Here is a 25,818-nt window from a genome sequence, read left to right as displayed (position 1 = left end):
TTGTATACTGTGTTCGAAAAGATTTGTCTCTCTGAAAATGATTTTCTCAAAAATCATTATGATTCAGAGTGGGATTCAATTGTTTTAGTAAGTATTAAGATCATTTGATTTATAGTTATTATACAAATTCGTCAAATATACCCTAAATTTTGACAAGTAAATCTAACAAACATTAATAAGATTAAATGTGGAACTGATCGTCGTAAAGTACAGGGGCCCCAGAAACTTCTACGTCTTTACAGTATCTCTGGAGGTTTAGTTCAGAGAAAAATAAGAGACAGAAAATATATAATTCGGTTTGCAAGGACCACTGAGTGTTTTTTTAAATAAAATTGTCAGTGTCGGTGGATTTTTATCCGTACAATTTGATCGCTCGTGGCGTTAGTGTTGAGGAACTATAATCTCCTAGCGTAGGTCGACGCCGTGTGACTCCGGTCAGTTGCGCGCCGGTCGAGTGTGTGAAAGGAACTTGGGTGGATCTTTCGGTGGTTTTTGTCGTGTAATTGTAAAGTTTTTATGCGAGTTTTAGGGTGAAATAGTGTTCCGGGGTGTTCTTTCGAGAGGGTAAGTCATCCCTCTTTGTATCCTCATCATAAGAATTAACGTTAATTGGTATAAAATCAGCTTGGCTGTTGCCGTGTGACGGATAGATTCATCAAGGTAAAAATGGCGTTCACCGTGTACCGCTATCGTATCTAATAATTCCTATTATTTCTTTACTATACGGTTCTGATGTTACTGTTATCCTCTCTCTCTACGACACATCCATTAGCCCTCGGACTAAGCGATATGCCCGGGAACTGTCAAGTGATAATGATTTCATGAAATTATTTCTACGGTCTGTAGTCCACAGTGCCTCTCAGTGTGCGTCTGACTTATTACTTTTTTAATCGTACCATAAAATCGAACGGTACCGAGTATACCATAGACAATCGTGATTCAGTGATATTAAGAAAAATCGTGTGTCAACCTATTTGATATTCTTTCAATAAATTTATTTCTCAGTGAAGTCTGTATGGTCCACCTGTCAAGACAACCTGTCTCACTCTGACCTAATTTCCAATTCTCAGAAATACTTCCTAAAGCCATTGCTGCAAGTTTTCCCTTGTTGGGTGAAAAAGACTGAAGTTCAAATTGGCTAATTGTTAGGATTCAATATTTATTTACCACCAAAGAATATTTATATCGTCACTACTAAATTCTACCACGATGATGATGTCCAACTGTTCTACTCTGTCTTTCCTACTTCGTTACCGGTCGAGTGCGTCTATATACACAGTAAAAGGCATCGTAAGACATTTTCGCCAATGACTTTATTATTGTTGCAGAGTCATGCAAATAATAAAACAAGTTTCAGAGTCAGTAAGCAAACTCTCTGTTCAGCAGGTCATTGTAATAGAAATTTGATCGAGGTAATACGATTAGGTATTACACAATACACAACCGTATATTGTGTAAACTTCTATGGAGGATGGAAAAGCCTACGACATGGAATTCGTTCAGGTCGCCATTGGATTATTCAAAGAATATTCATGCGCGATGATCTCCTTGACATCGTGTGTATAAATATAGACAAGAAAAACAATGCAAGAGGTTTAGTCGATTTTAGGTAAAGCAGGTTCATGGTTAATATTAATTTCCTATGACTTCAGGTTGGTTCTGTTTTATGCGCCGGTGCCACGGCCATTACTCTTCCTTCTGCCATGTCTATTCTACCTCCAGTAATACTTCCTTTGTGACTAAGACTATATAACTGTACTTCCTTGAGTGATACGCTAATGCAATAGGTTCCTTACTGAGGTATCATTTATAAATATTCTCTCAGGTGTTGTGTTTACTGTTACGTCAGTGTCGGTCCGCGTGGGCGTGTACGTCTACGGAATAAGTTAACACCCTGAGGCAAGTGTCAGGAACGGAAAAGAAGGACCCTTCCGTAGTGGCTCTTGGGAATGTTGGCTGGGTGTATGTCTAGTACGACGTGCAATAAATTGCAACCGTCTGTGTCCACTAACGAGAATAGTGCGTCGATGCGTAAATTCGTGTTCTCAGTGCGTGACGGTTATAGTATATACACGCATCACAAATGTAAGAGGCTATTCTGTCGATGACAATAATACCGCCAGCTATGTAATGCAGTATTTTCTTTTTTTTTTTAGGTTAGATTCCCTTTTTTTAAGGTTTAAAAGTAGCATATCCTGTTTGCTAGCGATATCGTGTCCAATTACTAAATAGTATCCTGCGGTCGACTATTCCGTTAAGTATAGCCCCAGTATACTTTATTCATATTGCTAGGGATGGCTCATTTAGCTGATACGAGCAAGGCGGGTCGCAGGGAAAGATAAGAGAAACGATATCGGCAGTGAGGTATTGATAACAGGAGTATCAAAGAATAGTGTCTTTGATTTGCTCTGGAATGCTTGACGTATTTGTAATCATTGAAAAGGATGGTGTAACGATTGAAAAGATTATTTATATTTTAGAACAAATGTACGTGCTACCGTTTTCTTTGTAGAAGTTGTGATTATAATTCATTGGAATTTTGCGCTATTGTTGCCAATATGTATTCGGTGCTTCATTGGAAGAGCTCAGTCTTCAGCATGGAAAGGAAGTCGTGGACTTTATATTTAGATCGCCCACTTGAACTTTTGGTATGCCACGCTTCTTGGTATACTAACTGTCAGCGGCACTCCCTACCATTTGCTTTTCCGTATCTTGTTTTCCCTTTTTTTTATCTTCGCTTGTAGCAATGCCATAAGAAAAAAGAAATGAAAAACCAAAGTCTCCTAGATTTTCATTGTCCTGGTCTGCCTTACCCTGTCTGACCTAGTTTTACACGACTAGTCGAGGACGCACCTTCTATAAAAACATCACGCATGGTCACACACCCCTTTTGTGCGGTCTACATTACCAACCTTTGTACTTAAATATTTGCTTATCCTGTTACAGATTCCTGAATGATCCATATACCCTTGAGATCGTTGAATTTTGAGTACGCTGGATTATATGAGACAAATGCTCGATGATCCTGGCAATTCTTAACCTCCAAACATGATCCTTAACTTCTCGCCGTATTAGGGGAAATTTGTTATTAAACGCCAAACAATCACCGTCGAGGTAAATGACGGCTGGCAAACCCGGTCAGCAGTGTTAGATTAACGCAAATGCGGATGTGACGTAGTACCCATATAGGTAGACACACACAGCGTTAGTGGATGACAAAATGGCTTCGATCTAATCCATCGCACGTAACTCACGTAATATAGAAGAGACAATCTGCTCCTCTGCTTTATAGGATTTTAAAAAGATACTTTTACTGATATTCTTAATTAGCCAATAGGGACTCTTAACTATAATACAATTTTTCTTTGTATCTCCTTTGGATCGGACAATGTTTAATAGGATAAAGGTGTTTGATAACATGATCAGTACTATGCAGATAAAACCGATAGGTTTGACGCAATACCAGATTGCACAATCAAACGTCTGAATTCTTTTTGAAGGCAAAAAAATAAGCTTAGAAACTGAGTCAACAGACGGAAATGGATCTTCATTCCATACAGGAAATTTGATGTATCTTTTACAAAGGTAAAAGGGTGCCTCTTGTATCTACAATGCAACCATTCAGCCATGCATATACACAGTATATCTAATTTCACAGATACTCAGCTCCTTTGGTAACAATTGCCACTCGTCCACTTACTAAATCCATTACTTCCACGGCTCCCGGATTCATCATATTTGCCTCATCGTGAAACATGCGAAGCATCATGCCAAAATGACTCGGCCGCGCCCTGGACTAACGTGGTCAACACTGCCAAGAAGGTCATCCTGCTCGTTCCACGAATTCCTACACTGACGACCCCTGCCACTGTTAACGAACCTTCACGCTCCGATTTTGTGTCAAAGTACCTTCTCCTCTCTATTCGGCTCCTTTTAATACAGGTGAAAGTCCTCTATTGAGAGTCATGAACCTCACTCTCGTAACGTTGCCAGACATGCGTTCCACTAGCTATACGTAAATACCATATACAATAAGTTAAAATCTTTTAATCAAAGTCTCCTTAATTAATATATTCTTCATGTATCATACAAGTGCACCCTGGCGTTACGACCATTATACAAGCATTCTAAATAAACGTGGATACCGGCGCCAGGGTGACTGCAGCGGAAAATCAATAGTAACTCTGTATACGTGTGGCCCGTCTTACCTTGGCGATAGAAGAGAACGCTGATGTCCTGTACATATATTTTTTTGGAGAGTTGTCACAAATTTTTTTTGTAATTAACCTTCTACACTAGCTCAACTGTAGGTTGCTTAAAATATGTGTATATCTGTATTACGTATAACTGGAACACACAATATTGTGACGTAGGGCATTCTCTGTAACGAGGGTTTACCAGTAGGGAGAATGAGGCTTTTATCCTCACTAGGTGGTCGCTCAATCGAATGTTAATGATTCGCTGTATTATGATGAACCCTTGTCGTATCCGTATACTATAGTCAATAGAGCAGTCACTCTAGGTACAGATATTCCATCTTTATAGTAAAGAAACATATTTTCTAAGCTCTACCAGACGCTCTGAAAACTTAACCTTCTATTATGATATGACTACCCCTTTTAACGCGTTCGTGTCATTCACTTTGTGATTCATTTTTATACGCCCACTATTTATGTGGATCTAAGCGTGTGCCAGAGTATGCGGTACGTGTACACCCGACCGTGCACTACATAAAGTATGACGCCACTTGCGTAATTGCACTTAATTCGCCGTAAGTGGCCGGTAGACACTTGGGAATGTCATTCATTCATTCATTCATATTGTTAAAAATCGGTCGCGAGACATGACCGTGATGTTGATAAAAATGATTTTTAGAACGAGATCATTTTTTTTTGTACTTTAATTTCTATGCCTCTCGTCGTTTTCTATACTTTTTAATTATATGGGTCACTCGTTGCATATGCAATTCTCATGTTTACTCTATTATTGACGAACACAAATAATATCGTCACTGAATCCCGGATACGTGCCGCATGAATGTTTCTATGTACTGTCGTGGGTATCAATTCCCAGTGGGAAGTTTGACTCTGAATTTAAATATATGTATCCAGGCAGTTGAAAACGGCTACCCTTACCTTCCGAAATATTCAAGCATATTCCTAGTAAAACAACAGTACCATGTAAATTGGGCTGTTTTTATGCTGGTAAATGGTGTTTTTAGCTATTAGAATATGATCTACCTCAGAAAGTATTGTTAGACTGTACCGACCAGTATCGTATTGTTGTATGTATATCTCTTTGGTCGGGGTCGAGACTATGTATTGCGAAATCAAGATCCTGTTTACCATACTGTATCTTTTAGCTCTCAAAGAGATTTTAGAAACGAGTTGCACGTTTCTCTCCATTTTCAGCGATGAACGAAAAAGCTTGGAATATACCTATATATCGCTTGGACTACTGATGCCGTATTAGCTTACGCTCGTTTTCCTTGAGATTAGTTAGTACGTGACTATTTACTGTGTGACCAGTAGTTAGTACGTAATGTACAATAATTCTGAACTATACATAGTGGCGTGATACCTAGAGAGATTGAAAGAACTCTCTGGTACTTTATAACGGTATTTGATCTTCGTTTGACTCTTTGGATACTGAGTAACGTGCATACTATTGCATCTGTAGCTTTAATGCTTATTATGAGGTATTATCAACAATTTATGGAGTAATCGATGCGATTGTGGGTTCCCGAAGTGAATATATTCACAAATCCAAGAGAAAATGTTGAATTTTTTTTTTATCAGACAACAACTAAATCTTTATCTATGTAAAAATTTGACCATTATTTAACGTATAGTTTGTGATATATACAAAAAAATCTTTGTTAATTTCGACTGTATAGGTATACTCAGCCTATAAGAATGAAAAATTAAAAAATTCAATATCTTCATTTTCGTAAGGTTGAATGGAATGATTTTTGGCTCGAGTATCGAGATTATCTTACATATTGACTCGTTCACTTTTGAACCAAAAATCTTATAATTTTTGTATGCCTGCTGAACCCGTGATTACCTATTATTATTATGAATATCATCGCCGGACAAATATATTAGTAGATCCTTATTTTTTCCTATTTTTGTGTCCGTTGCACGAAAAAAGAAATGAGTACCAGTAGTCATAACAGCATTCACCTGTAACTTTGATTATTTGCTACTCCAGCGCATTGCGCGAGCGTATATTTTGTCCGTGTGACATCATCCAGCGTGACGTAAGCCTTTGATGTCCTCAGGGATCCCACGCATCGTGAAACACTCGATGAGAAAAGTGTCTTCTTAACCCAAAAAGCTTAATGCCATGTTCCACTGATAATTAGTACCTTAATGCACCTCTGGGCCAGACTGGGAAACAATTATGTCCTACGTAACCGAATTTTTATTTGTAGTTTGGAAATATTTGTAAATATCTCTATTTTTTCTGTTTCAGAAGCGCCCTTTGTTAAGGGTAAGGGTGAAGTGAGCTGTTGGTCCGATTGACAAAATGACGACCGACATCTCGGTGGTTCGTGGGGGATGGGACCCTACGCTTCAACAAGAGATTGTCGACGAGTACGAATATGACGGAGGAAACTCGAGTTCAAGACTTTTCGAGCGCTCGCGCATCAAGGCGTTGGCTGGTACGTTCGTTACGTAGATTTAATGCAATTTAGATGTTTTATATTTTAGTATTACGAAATGCACCAGACGAAGGGAGATAACGATAGTTCTGAATGGCGAGCAACATTGCACTTGGTACAGTCAGTTCAAGAATGGATCTTTCAAGGACGCTAATCAGCCTGTAGTAATTAGTTTTTTTTCTGATTAACGAGTAAATAATGCAGCTTTGGTTAATTGTATCGCGTCTGATATATTCACAGAGAAAACCACTGCTACATCCTCTGATAAGGATTTTATCATTCATGGTCGCCTGAAACCACGTTCGTTCGGTCCTTACAGGATTTCTTCAGTAGTTACCAGAAATTTATTTGCTCAACATCCACTGAATGTGCTGTACTATTTACTTCGGCGTTTGTTACGACAATTTATTTTTCAAATACAATACAACAAGTGTTTCCCATCGGACGGTTAAACACTTCTAATGGAATTCTGTTCTGGGCGTGTGAGACTTATCCGTTTATTGGAAATAGCAGTGCTTAGCAATTTATTAACGTTTTGTATCTGAATGTTCTCTTTTATTAATCCGTTAGCTGGTAAAATATAGGTATATGATAGTGATCGTTTCTTTGTAACTTATCTGATAGGGCGTTGTCAGTTGCTCAGTATCTTGATTTCTCCTTGGATGCGATTCGTCGACCAAAACTGAGAGTGTGCCTGCCTGTACTTGTGGTTTTTAGCCCTACTGCCTTGGTACAAGATACGATAATAGGAGTGTTATTGGGGAGGTAGAAAAATCTCTGAAAAAGATCTTAACTGTATACCGTTAAAATTTGTAGAGATTATTTTTTTTCAAAGTTACGGAAAACACGTTCCTGTTAGAAATACAATTTGTGAATACTCTTACTTGGTTTTTATGAGATATGAGTGAGCGAATATCAATTAGTGATTCTTTAGAGGAGTATTTCGACAAGGTCGTTATTGACCTCAGAGGTAAGAATGCCTTGGTAAAGAGGCTGGGGATTTATCAGAGATTGATAGTATCTACAAGTAGAAATAGGTAAGAATTATTGAAGTAATAGAATTTTATCCAGAGTCTTGATTTACTTTATTTAGGTGAACGTGAGTCCGTGCAGAAGAAGACGTTTCAAAAATGGGTGAACTCGCACCTTGTACGATGCTCCTGTCGCATCGGGGATCTCTACGTAGATCTTCGAGATGGAAAGATGCTGATAAAGCTGCTGGAGATACTCTCCGGAGAACGGTTGCCACGGCCGACGAAGGGAAAGATGCGTATCCATTGCCTGGAGAATGTTGACAAGGCACTGCAGTTCCTGAGGGAGCAACGAGTCCATCTGGAAAATATGGGCTCACACGACATCGTCGACGGCAACCCTAGATTGAGTTTGGGCTTGATTTGGACCATTATCCTGCGTTTCCAAATTCAAGACATCACAATTGAAGAGACGGATAACCAAGAAACTAAATCAGCCAAGGATGCGCTGTTACTTTGGTGTCAGATGAAGACAGCTGGATATCATAATGTCAATGTTAGGAATTTCTCAACATCCTGGCGCGACGGTTTGGCCTTTAATGCCATCATTCACAAGCATCGTCCTGACTTGATCCAGTTCGATAAACTCTCCAAATCCAATGCCATTTATAATCTAAATAATGCTTTTAATGTCGCGGAAGACAAACTTGGTCTCACCAAGCTTCTGGATGCTGAGGACATCTTCGTAGACCATCCTGACGAGAAGTCCATCATCACCTATGTGGTTACATACTATCATTATTTCTCGAAGATGAAGCAGGAGACTGTACAGGGTAAGAGGATCGGTAAGGTCGTTGGAATTGCTATGGAGAATGATCGCATGATACATGAATATGAGAGTCTGACCAGCGACCTCTTACGCTGGATCGAAGCGACTATTGAAGCCCTTGGTGACAGACATTTTGCCAATTCCCTGGTCGGGGTGCAGTCGCAGCTATCGCAATTCTCGAACTACCGCACTGTGGAGAAGCCTCCGAAATTCGTGGAGAAGGGTAATCTGGAGGTGTTGCTCTTTACCCTTCAGTCGAAGATGCGTGCGAATAATCAGAAGCCGTATACACCTAAAGAGGGTAAAATGATCTCTGATATCAACAAAGCTTGGGAGCGATTGGAAAAGGCCGAGCACGAGCGCGAATTGGCCCTGCGCGAGGAGTTGATACGCCAGGAGAAGCTTGAACAATTGGCAGCGAGATTTAACAGAAAAGCTAGCATGCGTGAAACTTGGTTGTCCGAGAATCAGCGATTGGTGTCTCAGGATAACTTTGGCTTCGATTTGGCAGCTGTCGAAGCTGCTGCGAAGAAACACGAGGCCATTGAGACCGATATCTTTGCCTATGAAGAACGTGTTCAGGCGGTCATGGCTGTCTCTCAGGAACTCGAGGCTGAGAACTATCATGACATTGAGAGGATCAACGCTCGTAAGGACAATGTTCTTAGATTATGGAATTACTTGCTGGAATTGTTACGCGCTAGGAGGGTGAGACTTGAAATGTCACTTCAGCTGCAACAGAACTTCCAGGAGATGCTCTACATCCTAGACAGTATGGAAGAGATTAAGTTGAGACTACTCACCGATGATTATGGCAAGCATTTGATGGGGGTTGAGGATCTTCTGCAGAAGCACTCGCTCGTCGAAGCTGATATTAATGTCCTGGGTGAGAGGGTTAAGGCAGTCGTACAGCAAAGTCAAAGGTTTCTGGAACAGGGTGAAGGATATCGTCCTTGCGATCCTACTATCATCGTGGAGAGAGTACAACAGCTTGAGGATGCTTATGCTGAGCTTGTTCGTCTCGCCGTTGAACGTCGTGCCAGGCTTGAGGAATCCCGAAAGCTGTGGCAGTTCTATTGGGACATGGCCGACGAGGAGAACTGGATCAAAGAGAAAGAACAGATCGTCTCCACCAGCGATATTGGTCACGATTTGACCACCATTAATCTTTTGTTATCAAAACACAAAGCTTTGGAGAATGAAATACAATCTCATGAACCACAACTCATGTCTGTCGCTGCTGTTGGTGATGAGTTGGTAGGTCAGCAGCACTTTGGTTCTGACCGTATCCAAGAGAGGCTACAGGAGATCCTGGGAATGTGGAATCATCTTTTGGACCTTGCTGCATTTAGACGTAAGCGGCTGGAAGAGGCTGTGGATTATCATCAGCTGTTCGCTGATGCAGATGATATTGACATCTGGATGCTGGATACTCTGCGTCTCGTATCGTCTGAAGATGTCGGTAGGGACGAAGCTAACGTACAATCCTTATTGAAAAAGCACAAGGACGTTACGGATGAGCTTAAGAACTATGCTACCACCATCGAGCAACTTCATCAACAGGCATCTCAATTGGGCGAACAGGATGCCAAATCTCCAGAAGTCCTTGAGAGGCTCGCCTCTATTGACTCCAGGTACAAGGAACTCCTGGAGCTTGCTAAATTGCGAAAGCAGCGACTTCTCGACGCTTTGTCTCTCTACAAACTCTTTAGTGAATCCGATGGCGTCGAACAATGGATTGGTGAGAAGAACAGGATGCTGGATACCATGGTTCCCGCTAAGGATATTGAAGATGTCGAGATCATGAAGCACCGTTACGACGGTTTCGACAAGGAAATGAATGCTAACGCGTCACGTGTGGCAGTGGTTAACCAACTGGCTAGACAATTGTTGCATGTAGAACATCCTAATTCTGAGCAGATAGTTACTCGTCAGAACCAACTGAACCAGCAATGGGCTGAACTTCGCGAAAAAGCTGAAGGAAGACGCGAAGAGCTCAACTCCGCACATGGTGTGCAGACGTTCCATATTGAGTGCCGCGAGACTGTATCCTGGATTGAGGACAAGAAACGTATCCTTCAACAAACCGATAGCCTGGAGATGGACCTCACTGGTGTCATGACACTTCAGCGTAGACTCAGTGGAATGGAACGTGATCTGGCAGCTATACAAGCTAAGCTGGATGCCCTTGAAAAGGAGGCACAGATTATTGAGCAGGAACATCCTGAAGAGGCAGCTGTTATCCGTGAGAGGATCACGCAGATACGTACTATCTGGGAGCAGCTTACTCAGATGCTCAAGGAACGCGATGCGAAATTGGAGGAAGCTGGTGATCTCCATAGATTCCTTCGTGACCTGGATCATTTCCAGACATGGCTTACCAAAACGCAAACTGATGTCGCTAGCGAAGACACACCTACGAGTTTGGCTGATGCTGAGAAGCTCCTGACCCAACATCAAAATATCAAGGAGGAGATTGACAATTATACTGAAGATTATCAGAAGATGATGGAGTACGGTGAGAGATTGACCAGTGAAGCAGGCGATGGCGATACTCAGTACATGTTCCTTAGGGAAAGATTGAATGCTTTGAAAATGGGCTGGGAGGAATTGCACCAGATGTGGGCGAACCGTCAGAACTTGTTGTCGAACTCTTTGAATCTTCAAGTATTCGATCGGGACGCACGCCAAGCCGAAGTATTGCTTTCACAACAAGAGCATATCTTGGCTAAGGACGAGACACCTACTAACCTTGAACAAGCTGAGAATATGATAAAACGTCATGAAGCATTCATGACCACCATGGATGCCAACGACGAAAAGATCAACTCTGTGACACAGTTCGCTGCAAGATTGATAAATGAGGGTCACTTCGCCGCTGACAAGGTGAAGAAGAAGGCTGAGAATATAAACAAGCGTAGAAACATCAACCGCGAAAAAGCTAATCAGCTAATGGACAAACTGAAGGATCAACTGCAACTGCAGATGTTCCTGCAAGATTGCGAGGAACTTGGCGAATGGGTACAGGAGAAACACATCACTGCCCAGGATGAGACTTACAGAAGCGCTAAAACTGTACATAGCAAGTGGACTCGTCACCAGGCCTTTGAGGCTGAAATTGCCAGTAACAAGGATCGTCTTCAACAATTACAACAAGCTGCCGATGAACTCATACAACAGAAACCTGAATTGGCTGATATTATCACACCTAAAGTTGTTGAGTTGGGCGATCAATTCGAAGAACTGGAAACAACTACTCACGACAAGGGTGAACGACTTTTCGATGCTAACCGGGAAGTTCTCATTCATCAAACCTGCGATGACATTGACTCTTGGATGAATGAACTGGAAAAACAAATTGAGAGCACTGACACCGGTACTGATTTGGCTTCCGTCAATATTCTTATGCAAAAGCAACAAATGATTGAAACTCAGATGGCCGTCAAAGCACGCCAGGTCACCGAATTGGACAAGCAGGCTGAGCATCTTCAGCGTACTGTACCAGACGATAAAATGGAGGAGATCAAGTGTAAGAAGGAGAAGGTGGCACAGAGATTCGCCCAGCTGAAGGCACCACTGATCGATCGTCAAACTCATTTGGAGAAGAAGAAGGAGGCTTTCCAATTCAGACGCGATGTCGAGGATGAGAAGTTGTGGATTGCTGAGAAAATGCCACAGGCTACCAGTTCAGAATATGGAAATTCACTGTTTAATGTTCATATGCTTAAGAAGAAGAATCAGTCGTTGCGTACCGAGATTGAGAACCATGAGCCTAGGATCAATTCCGTTTGTAAGAACGGTCAGAAATTGATCGATGAAGGACACGAGGCAAGTTCTGAATTCACCAAGCTCATCTCGGACCTGTCAGAAAAATGGCGCGAGCTTAAGGATGCCGTCGACGATAGAAACAAACAATTGCTACAGAACGAGAAGGCACAGCAATACTTCTTCGACGCTACTGAAGCTGAATCTTGGATGAGTGAACAGGAATTGTACATGATGGTTGAAGATCGTGGTAAGGATGAGATTTCTGCACAGAATCTAATGAAGAAACATGAGTCTTTGGAGAATGCTGTTGAGGATTATGCAGATACCATTCGTCAACTTGGCGAAACTGCTAGACAGCTGATAAATGATCAACATCCTTTAGCTGATCAGATTGCAGTCAAACAATCACAGGTCGATAAGCTGTACGCAGGATTGAAAGATCTAGCTGGTGAACGTCGTGCTAAATTAGATGAGGCTCTTCAACTGTTCATGTTGAACAGGGAAGTGGATGATCTTGAACAGTGGATAGCTGAAAGGGAATTGGTAGCTGGTAGCCATGAATTGGGTCAGGATTATGATCACGTTACACTTCTCTGGGAGAGATTTAAGGAATTCGCTCGTGATACCGAAGCGATAGGATCAGAAAGAGTCGCAGCTGTAAATGGAATTGCTGATTCACTGATAGCAACAGGACATTCTGATGCAGCAACTATTGCTGAATGGAAGGATGGTTTGAATGAGGTCTGGCAGGATCTCCTCGAATTAATTGAGACGCGTACTCAGATGTTAGCTGCCAGTCGGGAGCTGCACAAATTCTTCCACGATTGCAAGGATGTCCTTGGTCGAATTCTTGAGAAACAAAACGCCATGTCTGATGAACTAGGACGCGATGCTGGTTCTGTTTCCGCTCTTCAGAGGAAGCATGCTAACTTCATACAGGATCTATCCACTCTTCAGAGTCAGGTAGCTCAGATTCAAGAGGAATCTGCGAAATTACAGGCAAGCTACGCCGGCGATAAGGCTAAAGAGATCACGAATCGTGAAGCAGAAGTTGTCGCTGCCTGGAATAATCTTCAGTCGCTCTGTGAAGGCAGAAAAGCCAAACTTGAAGACACTGGCGATCTGTTCCGGTTCTTTAACATGGTCAGGACGTTGATGATCTGGATGGACGATGTTGTACGACAAATGAACACGTCTGAGAAACCACGTGATGTATCCGGTGTTGAATTGCTGATGAACAATCACCAGAGCCTCAAGGCCGAGATTGATACGAGGGAGGACAATCTGATGGCCTGCATCGATCTTGGCAAAGATTTATTAGCCAGGGATCATTATGCCAGCGCACAGATCAAGGAGAAGCTGTCCGCTCTGACTGATCACAGGAATGCTTTGTTACACCGCTGGGTGGAACGTTGGGAGAACTTGCAACTCAGTAAGTTTTTATAAAATATTTTATACGGTGTACAATTAAAATAATTACATTTGACTGATCCTTATTTGTTGAATTTTATTTCAGTATTGGAGGTGTATCAGTTTGCCAGGGATGCCGCAGTGGCGGAAGCGTGGTTAATAGCCCAAGAACCATACCTAATGAGTCAAGAGCTTGGTGTAAGTACACATATTGTAGCACAGTCGTGACAAGTGTGCTGCCAGGTGAAAATTATGGGATATCCTAAATTATAAATGGTTTATTCCGTACAGCATACTATCGACGAAGTTGAAAATCTGATCAAGAAACACGAGGCGTTTGAGAAATCCGCAGCTGCACAGGAAGAGAGGTTCAGTGCCTTGGAAAGACTCACTACCGTAAGTCCTTACATAAATACCAATGTAGCTACGGTAAATAATTGTGATAAATGTGCATGGTGTATGATGACTTCATGTAGCACGACTCGTAGTAGTAAAAAAATCATTGTGATTCATCCAAGAGGTCATTAAAAAATCATTCCACTAATAGTAGACATATTTCCGTGTCTAATAGTCAGTCGTTAGTAGGCTTTATCATCTTTTACAATGTGACTAAAGAAGTGTAGCCAAAACCACGTAATTGCCTCAATTCATTAGCTCTCACTGATCGATGTCTAATTTTTTTTCATGTGTTGCACGTTCGGCTTCTTTACCTTTATGTCCTTGTAGCCTGAGAAGGTGCTTGGTAGTGAGTTCGTGATGGGCATGCCGGTGTCGGAATTCAATCCTACCCTTACCTTCGTCCCAGAGTATCCTCCAAAATCCTCGATCTCGATCACTAAACCAAAAAGGTATATCCGTCCGCAAGGAACTGTAGTACGCGAAATTATACTTGACTCGGAGCGTTTTTATAAACCCGCCCGTCGCTATAGGCGAGAGTTCACAACTACCGGAACGCGAATTAATTATCCGGTTTACGTAAACGATAAAGGTAACAAATCGACGCAATACAAATCATTCCTCTGGGATTTCGATTGGAAGAATAGCGTTAGAAGTTCTCAGGGCTCTAACGTCAGTGCCCCTATTACACCTTGCGATGACGAAATTTCTGTTTTCGAAGAGGAGATTATACTTCCATGTGACGTAAAGACTTTGAGACGAATAAATACTATTGCTGCTCGTAGACGAGATAGTCCAAAAATTGAAAATCCATTGCTTCCAAAGTGTTCATATTATGAATCAACTGAAGAATATTTCTCAGCTGATGGTACTGAACCTCAGAAGTCATTTATTAAATCTGATAGTCTTAATTCTAATAGCCAAAATATAAAAATCAATAGCGTGCATTCTAAGAAAGAGACAAAGTTTCCATTGGTCTCAGACTTCATAAAGACTGAATGTGAACCAGATGTTGAGGAGTTTGTGGAGCAGGAGCATAATCACAGTAACCAAAATATCTATGATGAAAATACAGACATGTACGATAATATATTTTGTCTAGCTAAGGAAGGAAGTTTGGATTTGGAAAATTCTATACATAATATCCGAAAATTGCATCACCAGATCCGAGAACTAACAGATGACCTGACACAGACTTCTCTAAAAAGTAGAACTCTAGATCCTAATATGAAATTTATCATGGCTGAGCGTGCTGTCTATAGCAATCCTAAAACTAAATTTTTACCTCACTATTCGACTTTACCAAAGTGTGAACAAGAGGAACAAGTAATCTTAGAGCTACCAAAGAGTCTATCGGAACAAAAAATTGTAAATAAATTGGATATATCTAAAGGTTTAGATGTGAACAGATCGATAACTCCCTTAATTCCAATTCCTACTGTAGAAAATCTCTCCTTGGAAACTGGTGAGGGAAACGTAAGTAGCATGCGCCCACCTAAACATTAAAAATACAGTTATTATTAACACTTATTCCATTATAGTTCGAACTGAAGGAGTTAAAGAGACGAGAACAGGAAAGAGAAGAAGAAGAGAGGCGTAAAAGAGAGGAAGCAGCAGCAGCAGAAGCTGCAAGACTCGCCAGGGCAACTCCAGTTACTAGTCCAGACGAACCACCGAGTGAAAAGTACGGAAATAATTTATTTTCAATATTCTCTAATTTACTAGACATGCATTTAAATATTGCGTCTATTATTTAATTGTTCTATTGTAGGGTCGAAGCCGATGGGTCACCGAGCGGAGAGCATGGAGCAGAAGACGATTCTCACGGTACGACAGAAATAAACTTTGTTTGATGGCAATGTGCCCGTAAAAACAGTGTTTGAATGCACGGCAGAGTACGGCACAGTAAAATCAAAATTATCATTTGGCGTGCCGCATATAGAAACGCGATATTATTAATTGGATTATTTTAATTGATACGTACTATAGCTCTTAATATTTGAGGCTGTGTTTCATTTTCTACTTTTTTTACAACTACAAATTTTTTACTTATCAGTATTTATCCTAAAAGGCAGCCAAGACTCTGCTAGATACTTTCGAAAAGCTTCACTGTAATACTTAATCAATCTGTATCACGAGTTCAGAAAGATTGAAATTATTTTTGTTCTGTTTGTATCTTCTTCTCTAACTTTCTGATCTCATGATAGTATTCTCTTCTGACTTAGCATGACATTGCTAACAGCACGTTTATTTTTGCCTTCTTTCTGTACCCGACCCATAACCGATCCTTCCTGTAATTAATATCCGTTTGACCTTAAAATTATCCTGAATGCACCCCAAAAATGCGGCACGGAATGCACGAACCACAGTGGCACTACGCAAGGCTTCCACACGAACGCCGCAACCCCAAGAAAAGCCCAAGGAAGGTGAGTGTCTCTGAAAATCTGTCCCATCAAACGGCTCTCCATATTGGTTAAATGTAACATAATATTCGTACGGCCACGACATGTAATATTCAACGCTGCTGCCATTTAAAAAGAATAGTACAACATTGTCGTCGTAGTACGAGTATACTTCATTACAGACGAATTTAGTATCTGCTGGTGAAGGAATATCATCTATAAGTAATGTCTACATATTGATAGTAGTACCTAAGATCTATTATTAATCAACTCTGCACTTAATTTACGCCTAATTAACAACCTTAAACCTTTCAGCACATTACAGCCACACTGCATCTATCGCAATCATGATCTCTCCTTTGTCTATGATTTGATATTCTCTAGTGTCTGTACTTGCTTCCGTTAACGTGTTTCCTATAAAAGCAGGTGATGGCGTTAATCTACACCCTGGTGATGCCTACTCTCGTCATATATTATCTGACAACTTTTACACATACTTATTAGGGGAATAATCAAAATGGTCAGGATTGTTTGTCCGCTTGAGAATAACCTTTGTAGGGGAACTGTACGATCTTAGAATGTAGCTATTGTCTAACAAAATATTGTATGCAATGAAAGTAATATTACTGTGTCGTTTTCTTTTGTTTCAAAATTCTAAGCTCGTCCAGTTACTCATGTTAAGTGACAATTATTAGACCACTTCGTCGCAGTTCCCAGTTGCTGTAATTTCTGTTTCTAGAGACTGTTTTACTGTCCTTAAAAAATAATTCTCTTAAGCGCTAGGTAAGTGCAAGCAGTGTCCTACGTTTATCCATATGGTGCCTAAGCTCTAAATATTGCCAAATCTATTTTTTAAATTCTGTGCCTCTCTGTCTATAAAAAGGTAAGGTGGCATGTTGATAATATAATTTGGGATTCTGCTAAAAATTTTATTAAAATTTGTCGCTTTATCTGTTGACATACTTGTTTTTATTTACTATTTAAATGTTTGAACACAACTTGTACTGCTTCGAAACAAATTATTGTGTCTTCGTCCCAAAGTTTTGATCCTCACAGAGGTTCGTAGACATTCCACGAAGTGGTAGATTATTCATTTCATTAAATGACTGTTCTTCCTAACTTACTTGCTTAGTATTTCTATTAACATTTCAATGACAACCAACAACCAAGGCAAAATAATACACTAATTCTTTTTCAAATCTTGAAAAATGCTATTCCTTTTTTTTTAAGAATAACAAAAGTTACATATTTAATGATAGTTATAATTGCATAAGCGCATATCAATCTCACACATATATTTGGCGCATTACTTATTAAGTAGATCAATTAATTTTTGTACATTAGCATGATTTTGTAATTGGTGTGGTGTAGTGCATGTTCAGAAGCCTGCACGATTGTCGTCGCCGGAAGTGGCATCATCACAACCCGTTACACCGACAACTCCGAAATCTCCAGTTTCCATCCCGTCTACTCCAACAAGTAAGTGTATGATAAAAAGAAAATTTGATCCCAATCATACGAAGGGAAGAAATTTAATGAGTCTCACTTGAAATTCTCATTATATAGGATATCAGTTGACATGAATTATCAATTATTACGTATTGAAATATTCCTCGTATTTTTTCGGATCCGGGACAGATTTTTTTCTGGGTATTTTTGGTCCAACTGGACAAACGTCACCATATTGGTCAACGAATTGAGAAGCTTGAATAAGACGCAAAGCTTCATCCACAGACCTGGCCACCATACAGTCATTAAGACTAACTTGGCGAATGATCTGCTTGTCGTCAATGACAAATAATGCTCTCAGTGCTGTCCCAGTATTCTCATTTAGAACTCCGTAATCTCTGGAGATCTTGTGACTTTTATCAGATAGAAATGGAATATTCATCTGACCCAAACCACCCTGTTTTCGTGGCGTGGTTATCCACACATAATGCGTATATATAGAATCTGTGGATACTGCCACAACTTCGCTATCTTTTGTGATAACAAAAATGATTGAATTTCAGTAAAATAATATTCAGGCTTGTCAATACGTACCGAGACTACGGAATTCCTTTATTCGTTCACTGAACTGTATCAGTTCTGTGGGACATACGAACGTAAAATCTTGAGGGTAGAAAAGTAATATCAAATACTTTCCTTTGTAATCATTTAATGATATTTCCTCAATCTTTGTGTGAACAACTGCTGAACTGGACCAGTATGGTGCTGGTTCTAATAGAGATGGTATAGATTGTCTTTGTTCAGTAACGAGATTTTTTCTTGACTCGGTTTCACAACAATTCGATATTTCGCACATTTTAATTGTAACATACGATTAAATTATATTTTTCATTCGTTGACAGAACTAAAATTTATTAGTATGACTGTCAAATGCACAAAAAATATCAAACTGTCAATTGTCTGTTTTACACTCTACCGTGGTAAGATACTTTTTGATGTTCAGTTTATCTGTAAACTTTCCAACGAGCTTCCCGTAGCTCCTTTTGAATATCATAGTTATTGCATGAAGCATGCCGCATGAGAGCATTTTGTAAAAAGATCTTGTAGGAGCACTCCGTAGCAGTAAAGGTTGAATTTTTTTATATATTGTATTGTTAAATACGTGAATATTGAAAATGATAGACAGGAGGGTTTCTTTGAAGTACCCTACAACATGCCGTAAAGGCAAGAATAACGAGTAAGTAACGAATGATCAATTAAAAAGAAAAACCTGTGTGTTGTGTAAACTATCAAGCTCCGAAGGGTGGAAGCGGCTCGGAATCCGGTACATTAAGACGCAGTAAGGAGCGCAGTCGCAGCAAATCGCCATTCCGAAGTTTCCGCTGGAAAAAATCAGCCAAATCGCCAAGCTTAGACCGCAGCGGTGTGAGCGATGATGAACATAGTGTCTCTGGTAAGTCAAGCGAGCAAATAATCATAATGAAAGGCAGTCGATTTGAAGATTGGATGAGAGGGAAAGATGTTTAATGCCGATAGCAACCACTTCAGTAATCATTAAACTCTACTTATTTGACTTCCAAGCAACTTGTTACCGTAGGTTCTGCACATGCTGAAAGAATAAGGAGAGGGGTACCTTGCTGACCATCATTATAAGAATTTCCTTCTAATCATTTCGATAATAAATTTCAGATATAATCCACAGTACGAGAACGTTGTTCATTTAGTCACTAGAAAATCTCATAGAATATACTAATTCGCCATGTTTATTAATCCAGTCATATATTTAATTATTAATTTATTAATTGATATATATATATATATATACATACATATATGTATAAGCAAATCGGCCTGATGCAGGTTTATGTCTTTATTGTCTCATTCTGCGTGTTCTATAATTTAATAATTTGTAATGGCAACATAATATACAATAATTTTACTATCTTTATGTATCTGATTAATGTTATTTTCTACTTCACAGAACAAAGAAGTCCAAGCGATGACGAATTCGAGGGTACCCTGGTGCGAAAGCACGAATGGGAAAACACGACGAAGAAGGCTAGCAATCGATCCTGGGACAAAGTCTACATGGTTGTACGCGGACAAAGTCTTGTCGCATACAAAGATCAGAAGTCGTACAAATCTGCGCCTGATCAACCTTACAAGGGTGAACCTCCACTTGATCTTCGAGGAGCTACTGTCATCGTGGCAAGCGATTACACCAAGAAGAAACACGTCTTCCGAGTGAAGTACGTAAAGAATATCAATGTTATAGAAGATTATAAAGAATGGATTAGGGTTTTTTTTATTAATAATTTATTTCTCCGTTTGCATACAGGTCGCAAAGCGGAGCCGACTTCCTGTTCCAGGCCAAAGATGACGCAGAAATGCTAGAGTGGGTTTCAGCTTTAAATCAGGCCGCACAGGGTACTTCGGGTGCGGGCACATCCAGGGCACATACTTTGCCAGCACCTACGCAAGCCGAGACCAAGCGGCGTAGTTTCTTCACTCTCAAGAAAAAGTGAGTCCGTTATAAAAATCCTATTTCTATACAAATTATTTTTTTCCAGCACTGGATCTATACGCTTCTCGAAGATGAAAACGATCGATGGCTGAAATCGTTGGATTATAAGTAAAGAAATCTATCAATAAAATCCACATGAGGAATGTATTACAAACATTCTTCATCTTATTTATTGGCTGTGAAGATATTCGAGGATTTTTATCGATCGGTCAGAGAGTTATTTTTATTCACTGGTATATAGAGCGTTTCATAGTTTAAGGCTCTGAGCAGTATCATGTTATAATCATATTGAGCGATAGGAAATGATTGTGTGATTGTATGACAGAATGATAGTGAAATTGATTACGAGAGAGAAAGAGAGAGAGTGTAGTCATCATCATTACGTCGGGTGATGACCTCGGAGAGCTTGAAAGATAATGTACAAACGTATCCAGAAAATTTAAATCCGAGGTCCTCTCCCGGTACAATTCAACGAATCATATCGACAGCGCTAGCAAGGCACACGCATTCGATCACATTGCATTTATCATATTTTAGAAAAGCCAAAAAGTAGAAAGCGAAACCAATGAACGTAAAGAAAACAGTACACAATTGGAACAACATTTAGACGCGGTGAGTCGCACAATTATCCTAGATCGTTAACGTCGTACTATTGCACGATTTAAGAGATAATCATACCACTTATTTATTATTAATATATTTTTTTTCCTCCTTTCGTCCTTACGATTATCCTTTTGGTTGATCTTTAAGTTGTCGTTATTAGTTTCTTGAAGATTACGAGAGGAATGTTCTTCCAATTGTGAATGCGGAATGACGTAAAGTGTACTCCTGAAAATTGGAGAACCGTGCGCGGCACTCGCAGCTTCGTGTGTTTCGTATGTAGAATTGTCTATCAGTAAATTTAAAAAAAGAAATTAAAAAACAGAAAACTGCAGCATTTCGTCAAGTATAGTTGTGCCACTCATTTGCCAAATTGATTAATTAAAAAAAAAATGGAAACTTATTTTAAATATCAAAAGTTAAGTATGAAACAAGTGCTTTGGCACTAAAATAAAAAATAAAATTCTAAAATTGAACGGCTCGATTGTAGCTTTGTTGTACAGTATACAATTTATTGACATGAGTGGTCGTGTTGTTTACGTTACTCTGAGACACAAAGTAAATTCTAAAGGCGATATGATATGATACGTATGGAACACAGAAGTCTGTATCAGCCGTACAATAGCTGCACAATCGGCTGAACACTAGGTGCTTGTTTGCTTAAGTTTCTTTCGTTTCAGTACAAAGAGATTTGGTTGGTTCGTATTGGTATGTAGATGTCAAGAGGTACTGTGTATCGATGTTAGCTTACATTGCAGTAACATACATATATATATATATATATATAGTTTTAAATCATTATTTCTTATCACCGCATCTCATCACATGATCATTTATTTGTCATGCTTTTGCTGCTGCTATTTAAAGACATCGTACTTTGGACTCTGTACTTTGTGATCATACGAATCATTGGCACGATTCAAGGATGTCTTTAAATATTCAGAAGAAATATTTCTCAGTACCAGTGATTAGATGTTAGAAAAAAAAACTGAATCGAGGGCTGAATCATTATTATCAAAAAATAGAAATATACCAGAGAATGTTACTCAGATCACGGTACGGTGACACATAAATTATTGTATTTTGGATAATTTTGATTAGCAAGAGATGACGCTGATAAATGAGACAGGCGTTGAAAGCGCCAATCCAAATAGTTTAGACTCGGACAGTCAAATGAATGCACTCGAGTTTAACGTTATTGCACAAATACGAAGGTGCTTCTTAGAAAGTATACAAGAGTTTCCTTGACTTTGTCGTATAATACAACGTATCCGATAAGAACGGTGATACGCGAGGACACGATATACAAATAGACTAGGTACAGTCTCACTAGCGTTTCTGCACGTTTGGACAGTGACGTCACTGGACCCACTCTACTCTGATTAGGTGACTTTACGTATGTTGTGTAGTCACGCCGGCACATCAGTTCTATTGATGCTTACAAATGATCTAATGTATTTTTCTTTTTGCTTTGCGAATTTTACAGCTAAGTTGGAGCAGTGAAGTGATGGTAAGCCGCCAGTATGCGCCAGCGCAACAAGAAGTTAAAGAAAAACAAAGCAAAAGAAAAAAAAAAGTAATGTTTCGTCGATCTACATGATTAAATCAAGGCTAATCACTGATCAAGAGATTTAGAAGATGGTGTCATTTAGCCTGAAATAATAAAGGGGGACCAATGGGAGTTAACGAAAATCCATTGACGTGTTTTTGAATTTTAAATTATGGCGCGAAACATAACGAACGTCATTGGCGAGCAACGTGTCAATTGGATTCTCGGAGATTTTCCCTTGGATATCCCGTCATAATGAAATCGTCTAAATTTTAGAAAGTCTTGCACTATCGATAAGATAAATAGTACCAAGGCGTTTACACTCGCCGTCCCAAGTCAGCGTCGTCGAAATTTTTACTATAATTTTTCGACAACCCAAGGATGTTTCTTGCGATTGTCTGTTGAACTTTAAATAATTTTCATAAGAGCTTGCGTGAAGTACGGCCACTTTATAGGCAATATAATTGTCGGGTTTCAACATTGTAACAGACGATTCCAAAGGGATTTCATTCGTTGAAACAATTTATTTTGTATTCTGTAACTTTTTTTTCGTATACAAGTTTTCGCGTCATTGTATTCATGTTACTGTCCAAGTACTCAATTTGTCTTGCGTCGAATGAATTTTTTCTCTTGTTATCTCAATATTGAATTTCATTACGATGCTTTACGACAGATTGTATGCATCCTTTTTTATTTACTATATAACGACCAATTCAAACATTGTATTGTACAGGTATTCTGTATTTCATTTGTTCCGTGCAGACTATCGGGTTTGCGTTTTAACGACTGCCATATATACTGCGTGTGTATTTTATTAAGGACTACGCTAATTTGGGACGATCTAATCTAATGAAATAGCTTTTAACAAACGTTAAGGATACCATGAATCTAAGAGAGAGAGAGAAAGAGAGAAATGACGTCGAAGAATATAATAATGAACGAGCCGAGATCACACTCGAGAGAATATTAAACGCTGTAATAATTAAAGAGAGTTTCCTCCTATACGATCCCAACTATAATATAATTCTTCGAAAACGATAAGAGTAACTATTTAATTCTTTAGACCTTTGCAAACTTACACGGTTTTATCAAATTGGACAAATGAGCTAAAATACGCTCCCGATTTCTTGTTTGACTAAAACGATAAAAGCAAGCAAGAAAAATGAAGTAATAAATAAATAAAAGATAAATTGTCCTTACCGACACATTCGCGCATGCGCATTGCAGTATAAGCCTGGCGTGAAATTTTTTTTCGAGAGTCGCAAAACTTGGTCGCGCCCGATATGGACCTGTGCAAGTGACGTAGCATACGAACTATATTATTTTCCTAATTGTTACTTTTATAATATTTATCCGAGTTCATTTTGTTTAATTTTTCTTTGCTTTTGTTTTTTTTCGCCCCTCTTAGTATGTAAGATCCACACTTTGAGATTTCACGCGAAAGAGAGACAAAGAAAAATATCGACTATCCCGATCTTCAATAGGCAGCTTTGAGGCTACGATGCTTTCTATTTAAGAGATTTTCTCGTACTTTCCTTTTCTTTGCTCTTTGAGCGAACGCGACTTGTATCGATACACACGCAGCAGCAGCAACAATCAATATCACTTAAAATTTCCTAAAAAAGTTGATTCGTAAGGTCACCTTAAAGTGTCATCGATTTATATCATTTGAATACAAATAAAGAATGGAATATATGCACGAGGGACTTGTATATACAAAATTAACAAGACGCTCGCGATGAGAATCTTGATCTCTACGTTGAAAGTAAAAAAAAAAGAGCAAAGAATAAGTCTAAAGCTCATGCAACGAGTATTTGGTTGACGGAGAAAAGAAATGAAGGAAAATTTGCGACATTCACACCAAGTCCTTTATTTCTTAATTGTTTTTGGTTTTCGTTAGAACTACAAAAAACGCTGAGTCGCGTCGCTAAACTGAATTACAAACTGATATAATGTCGCTCTGTGTTTTTTTATATAAATATATAAATATAAAAAAATTAATAAAGAGGATAAATAAGTTATATGAAATGAAAATTATTAATAGTTATAGATAATATATAATAATTGCAGGAGTAATAGCCACCGACTATTTCTGTCAAATAAGTTTAGTCTCACCTGTGCGCAGGCGCTATATTGTATAGTCTAAAAAAATAATTAGCCTCCAACAACCAATGCATCATACAGTATTACCTTCCAATTTAAAAGGCAAATGAGGAATAATGCTCTTCCATGCTCACAACTAAATTCCTTCTGTGATAAATTATACCCAGTGGAAACATTTACTTCTGAGCATCGACGAGTTGATATTTGTAGAAGAGGAAGAAAAGCATGGCAGTCTCGGCAACGGGAGAAGGCAAAAACTTCTTTGGCAGGAATAGAAAATTACAAATCGGGTTTCGCGAATCATTACATAACTGTATCGTTAGCATTACGCTAGAAGCCTGCTTTTTCAATGTATTTGAAAACGAACCCTCGCTCTGGCTTGGTATTTAATTCGAAAGTCATCCTATATGCATCGTTTTAGTTATAAAAATCATTGAAAGCCACATCCCTCCTCAGAGGTATACGCGATATTTCAATGGAAGGACATATACAAATCATCGTATATCAATTATTATTGTATAATATTCTCTGCCAATCAGTGACTATATATAGATATATGTATATTACTCCCATTGAGTAACCTGTACATTACTCATAGTCGTAGAGCAGGATGAATGCGTCTACAGCGCGTTTCAAAGATCATTTGAACATAATACATGAATGTCCAGATCCGGATGCAGAGTGAGAAAGAACGAGAGAGAGAGAGAGAGAGAGAGAGAGAGAGAGAGAGAAAGACATTGAAAAATTGTTTTAACCACACTAAATTGCTGCGAAGAATAAGCATAAATTAATTTTAGTACTATGCCCACTTTAACATGATCTTTTGTAGCTTTTTTAATCGATGAAATTACACATGCAATAATACACTCTCGACACTTGCCAACAAACATGGCGCATTTACATCTATGTGTGACACTTTGTAAGTGCTTCTTTTTGGATATTACGTATTGATGACTGATGGGCTTGATAATACCCAATGGAATGAAGACACGTTTGATGTGATCCTTCCGTATAATACGGTATAATAATAATAATAATAATAATAATAATAATAATAATAATAATAATAATAATAATAATAATAATAATAATAATAATAATAATAATAATAATAATAATAATAATAATAATAATAATAATAATAATAATA

The 25,818-nt window shown here is 39.0% G+C and overlaps 3 protein-coding genes across 12 annotated transcripts; 2 read left to right on the top strand and 1 right to left on the bottom strand.

Annotated features, from left to right (window-relative positions):
* Nucleotides 1-410: 410 nt before the first annotated feature.
* Nucleotides 411-24,586, top strand: LOC107267189 (spectrin beta chain). 10 transcript variants are annotated; one of them, XM_015738554.2, is made up of 14 exons: nt 411-564; nt 6,478-6,667; nt 7,761-13,667; nt 13,752-13,843; nt 13,937-14,041; nt 14,372-15,517; nt 15,583-15,725; nt 15,813-15,868; nt 16,411-16,467; nt 17,815-17,922; nt 19,187-19,345; nt 19,874-20,141; nt 20,231-20,413; nt 22,503-24,586. In XM_015738554.2, the coding sequence occupies exons 2-14, from the start codon at nt 6,532-6,534 to the stop codon at nt 22,504-22,506; spliced, it is 8,364 nt and encodes a 2,787-aa protein (XP_015594040.1). In that variant the 5' UTR covers nt 411-564; nt 6,478-6,531; the 3' UTR covers nt 22,507-24,586. The 10 variants fall into 10 exon arrangements, with proteins under 10 accessions (XP_015594040.1, XP_015594045.1, XP_024940139.1 ...); XM_025084370.1 differs by having other exon boundaries at nt 426-564; nt 6,481-6,667; XM_015738559.2 differs by lacking the exon at nt 14,372-15,517.
* Nucleotides 1,635-5,810, top strand: LOC112494256. Its single transcript, XM_025084386.1, has 3 exons — nt 1,635-2,085; nt 3,501-3,585; nt 3,659-5,810. Exons 1-3 carry the CDS (start codon nt 1,950-1,952, stop codon nt 3,750-3,752), a joined length of 315 nt encoding a protein of 104 aa, XP_024940154.1. The 5' UTR covers nt 1,635-1,949; the 3' UTR covers nt 3,753-5,810.
* LOC107267190 (peroxiredoxin 1-like) lies at nt 17,772-18,827 on the bottom strand. Its single transcript, XM_015738560.2, has 3 exons — nt 18,487-18,827; nt 17,990-18,423; nt 17,772-17,910 (listed from the first exon to the last, which is right to left on the bottom strand). Exons 1-2 carry the CDS (start codon nt 18,746-18,748, stop codon nt 18,038-18,040), a joined length of 648 nt encoding a protein of 215 aa, XP_015594046.1. The 5' UTR covers nt 18,749-18,827; the 3' UTR covers nt 17,772-17,910; nt 17,990-18,037.
* Nucleotides 24,587-25,818: the final 1,232 nt, after the last annotated feature.

This window comes from Cephus cinctus, unplaced genomic scaffold (genome assembly GCF_000341935.2).
Source record: "Cephus cinctus unplaced genomic scaffold, Ccin1 Ccin1_scaffold0351, whole genome shotgun sequence".
Classification (NCBI taxonomy): Eukaryota; Metazoa; Arthropoda; class Insecta; order Hymenoptera; family Cephidae; genus Cephus; species Cephus cinctus.
The sequence above is the reverse complement of the archived record's forward strand: the minus strand, read 5'-3'. Positions and strand labels throughout refer to the sequence as shown.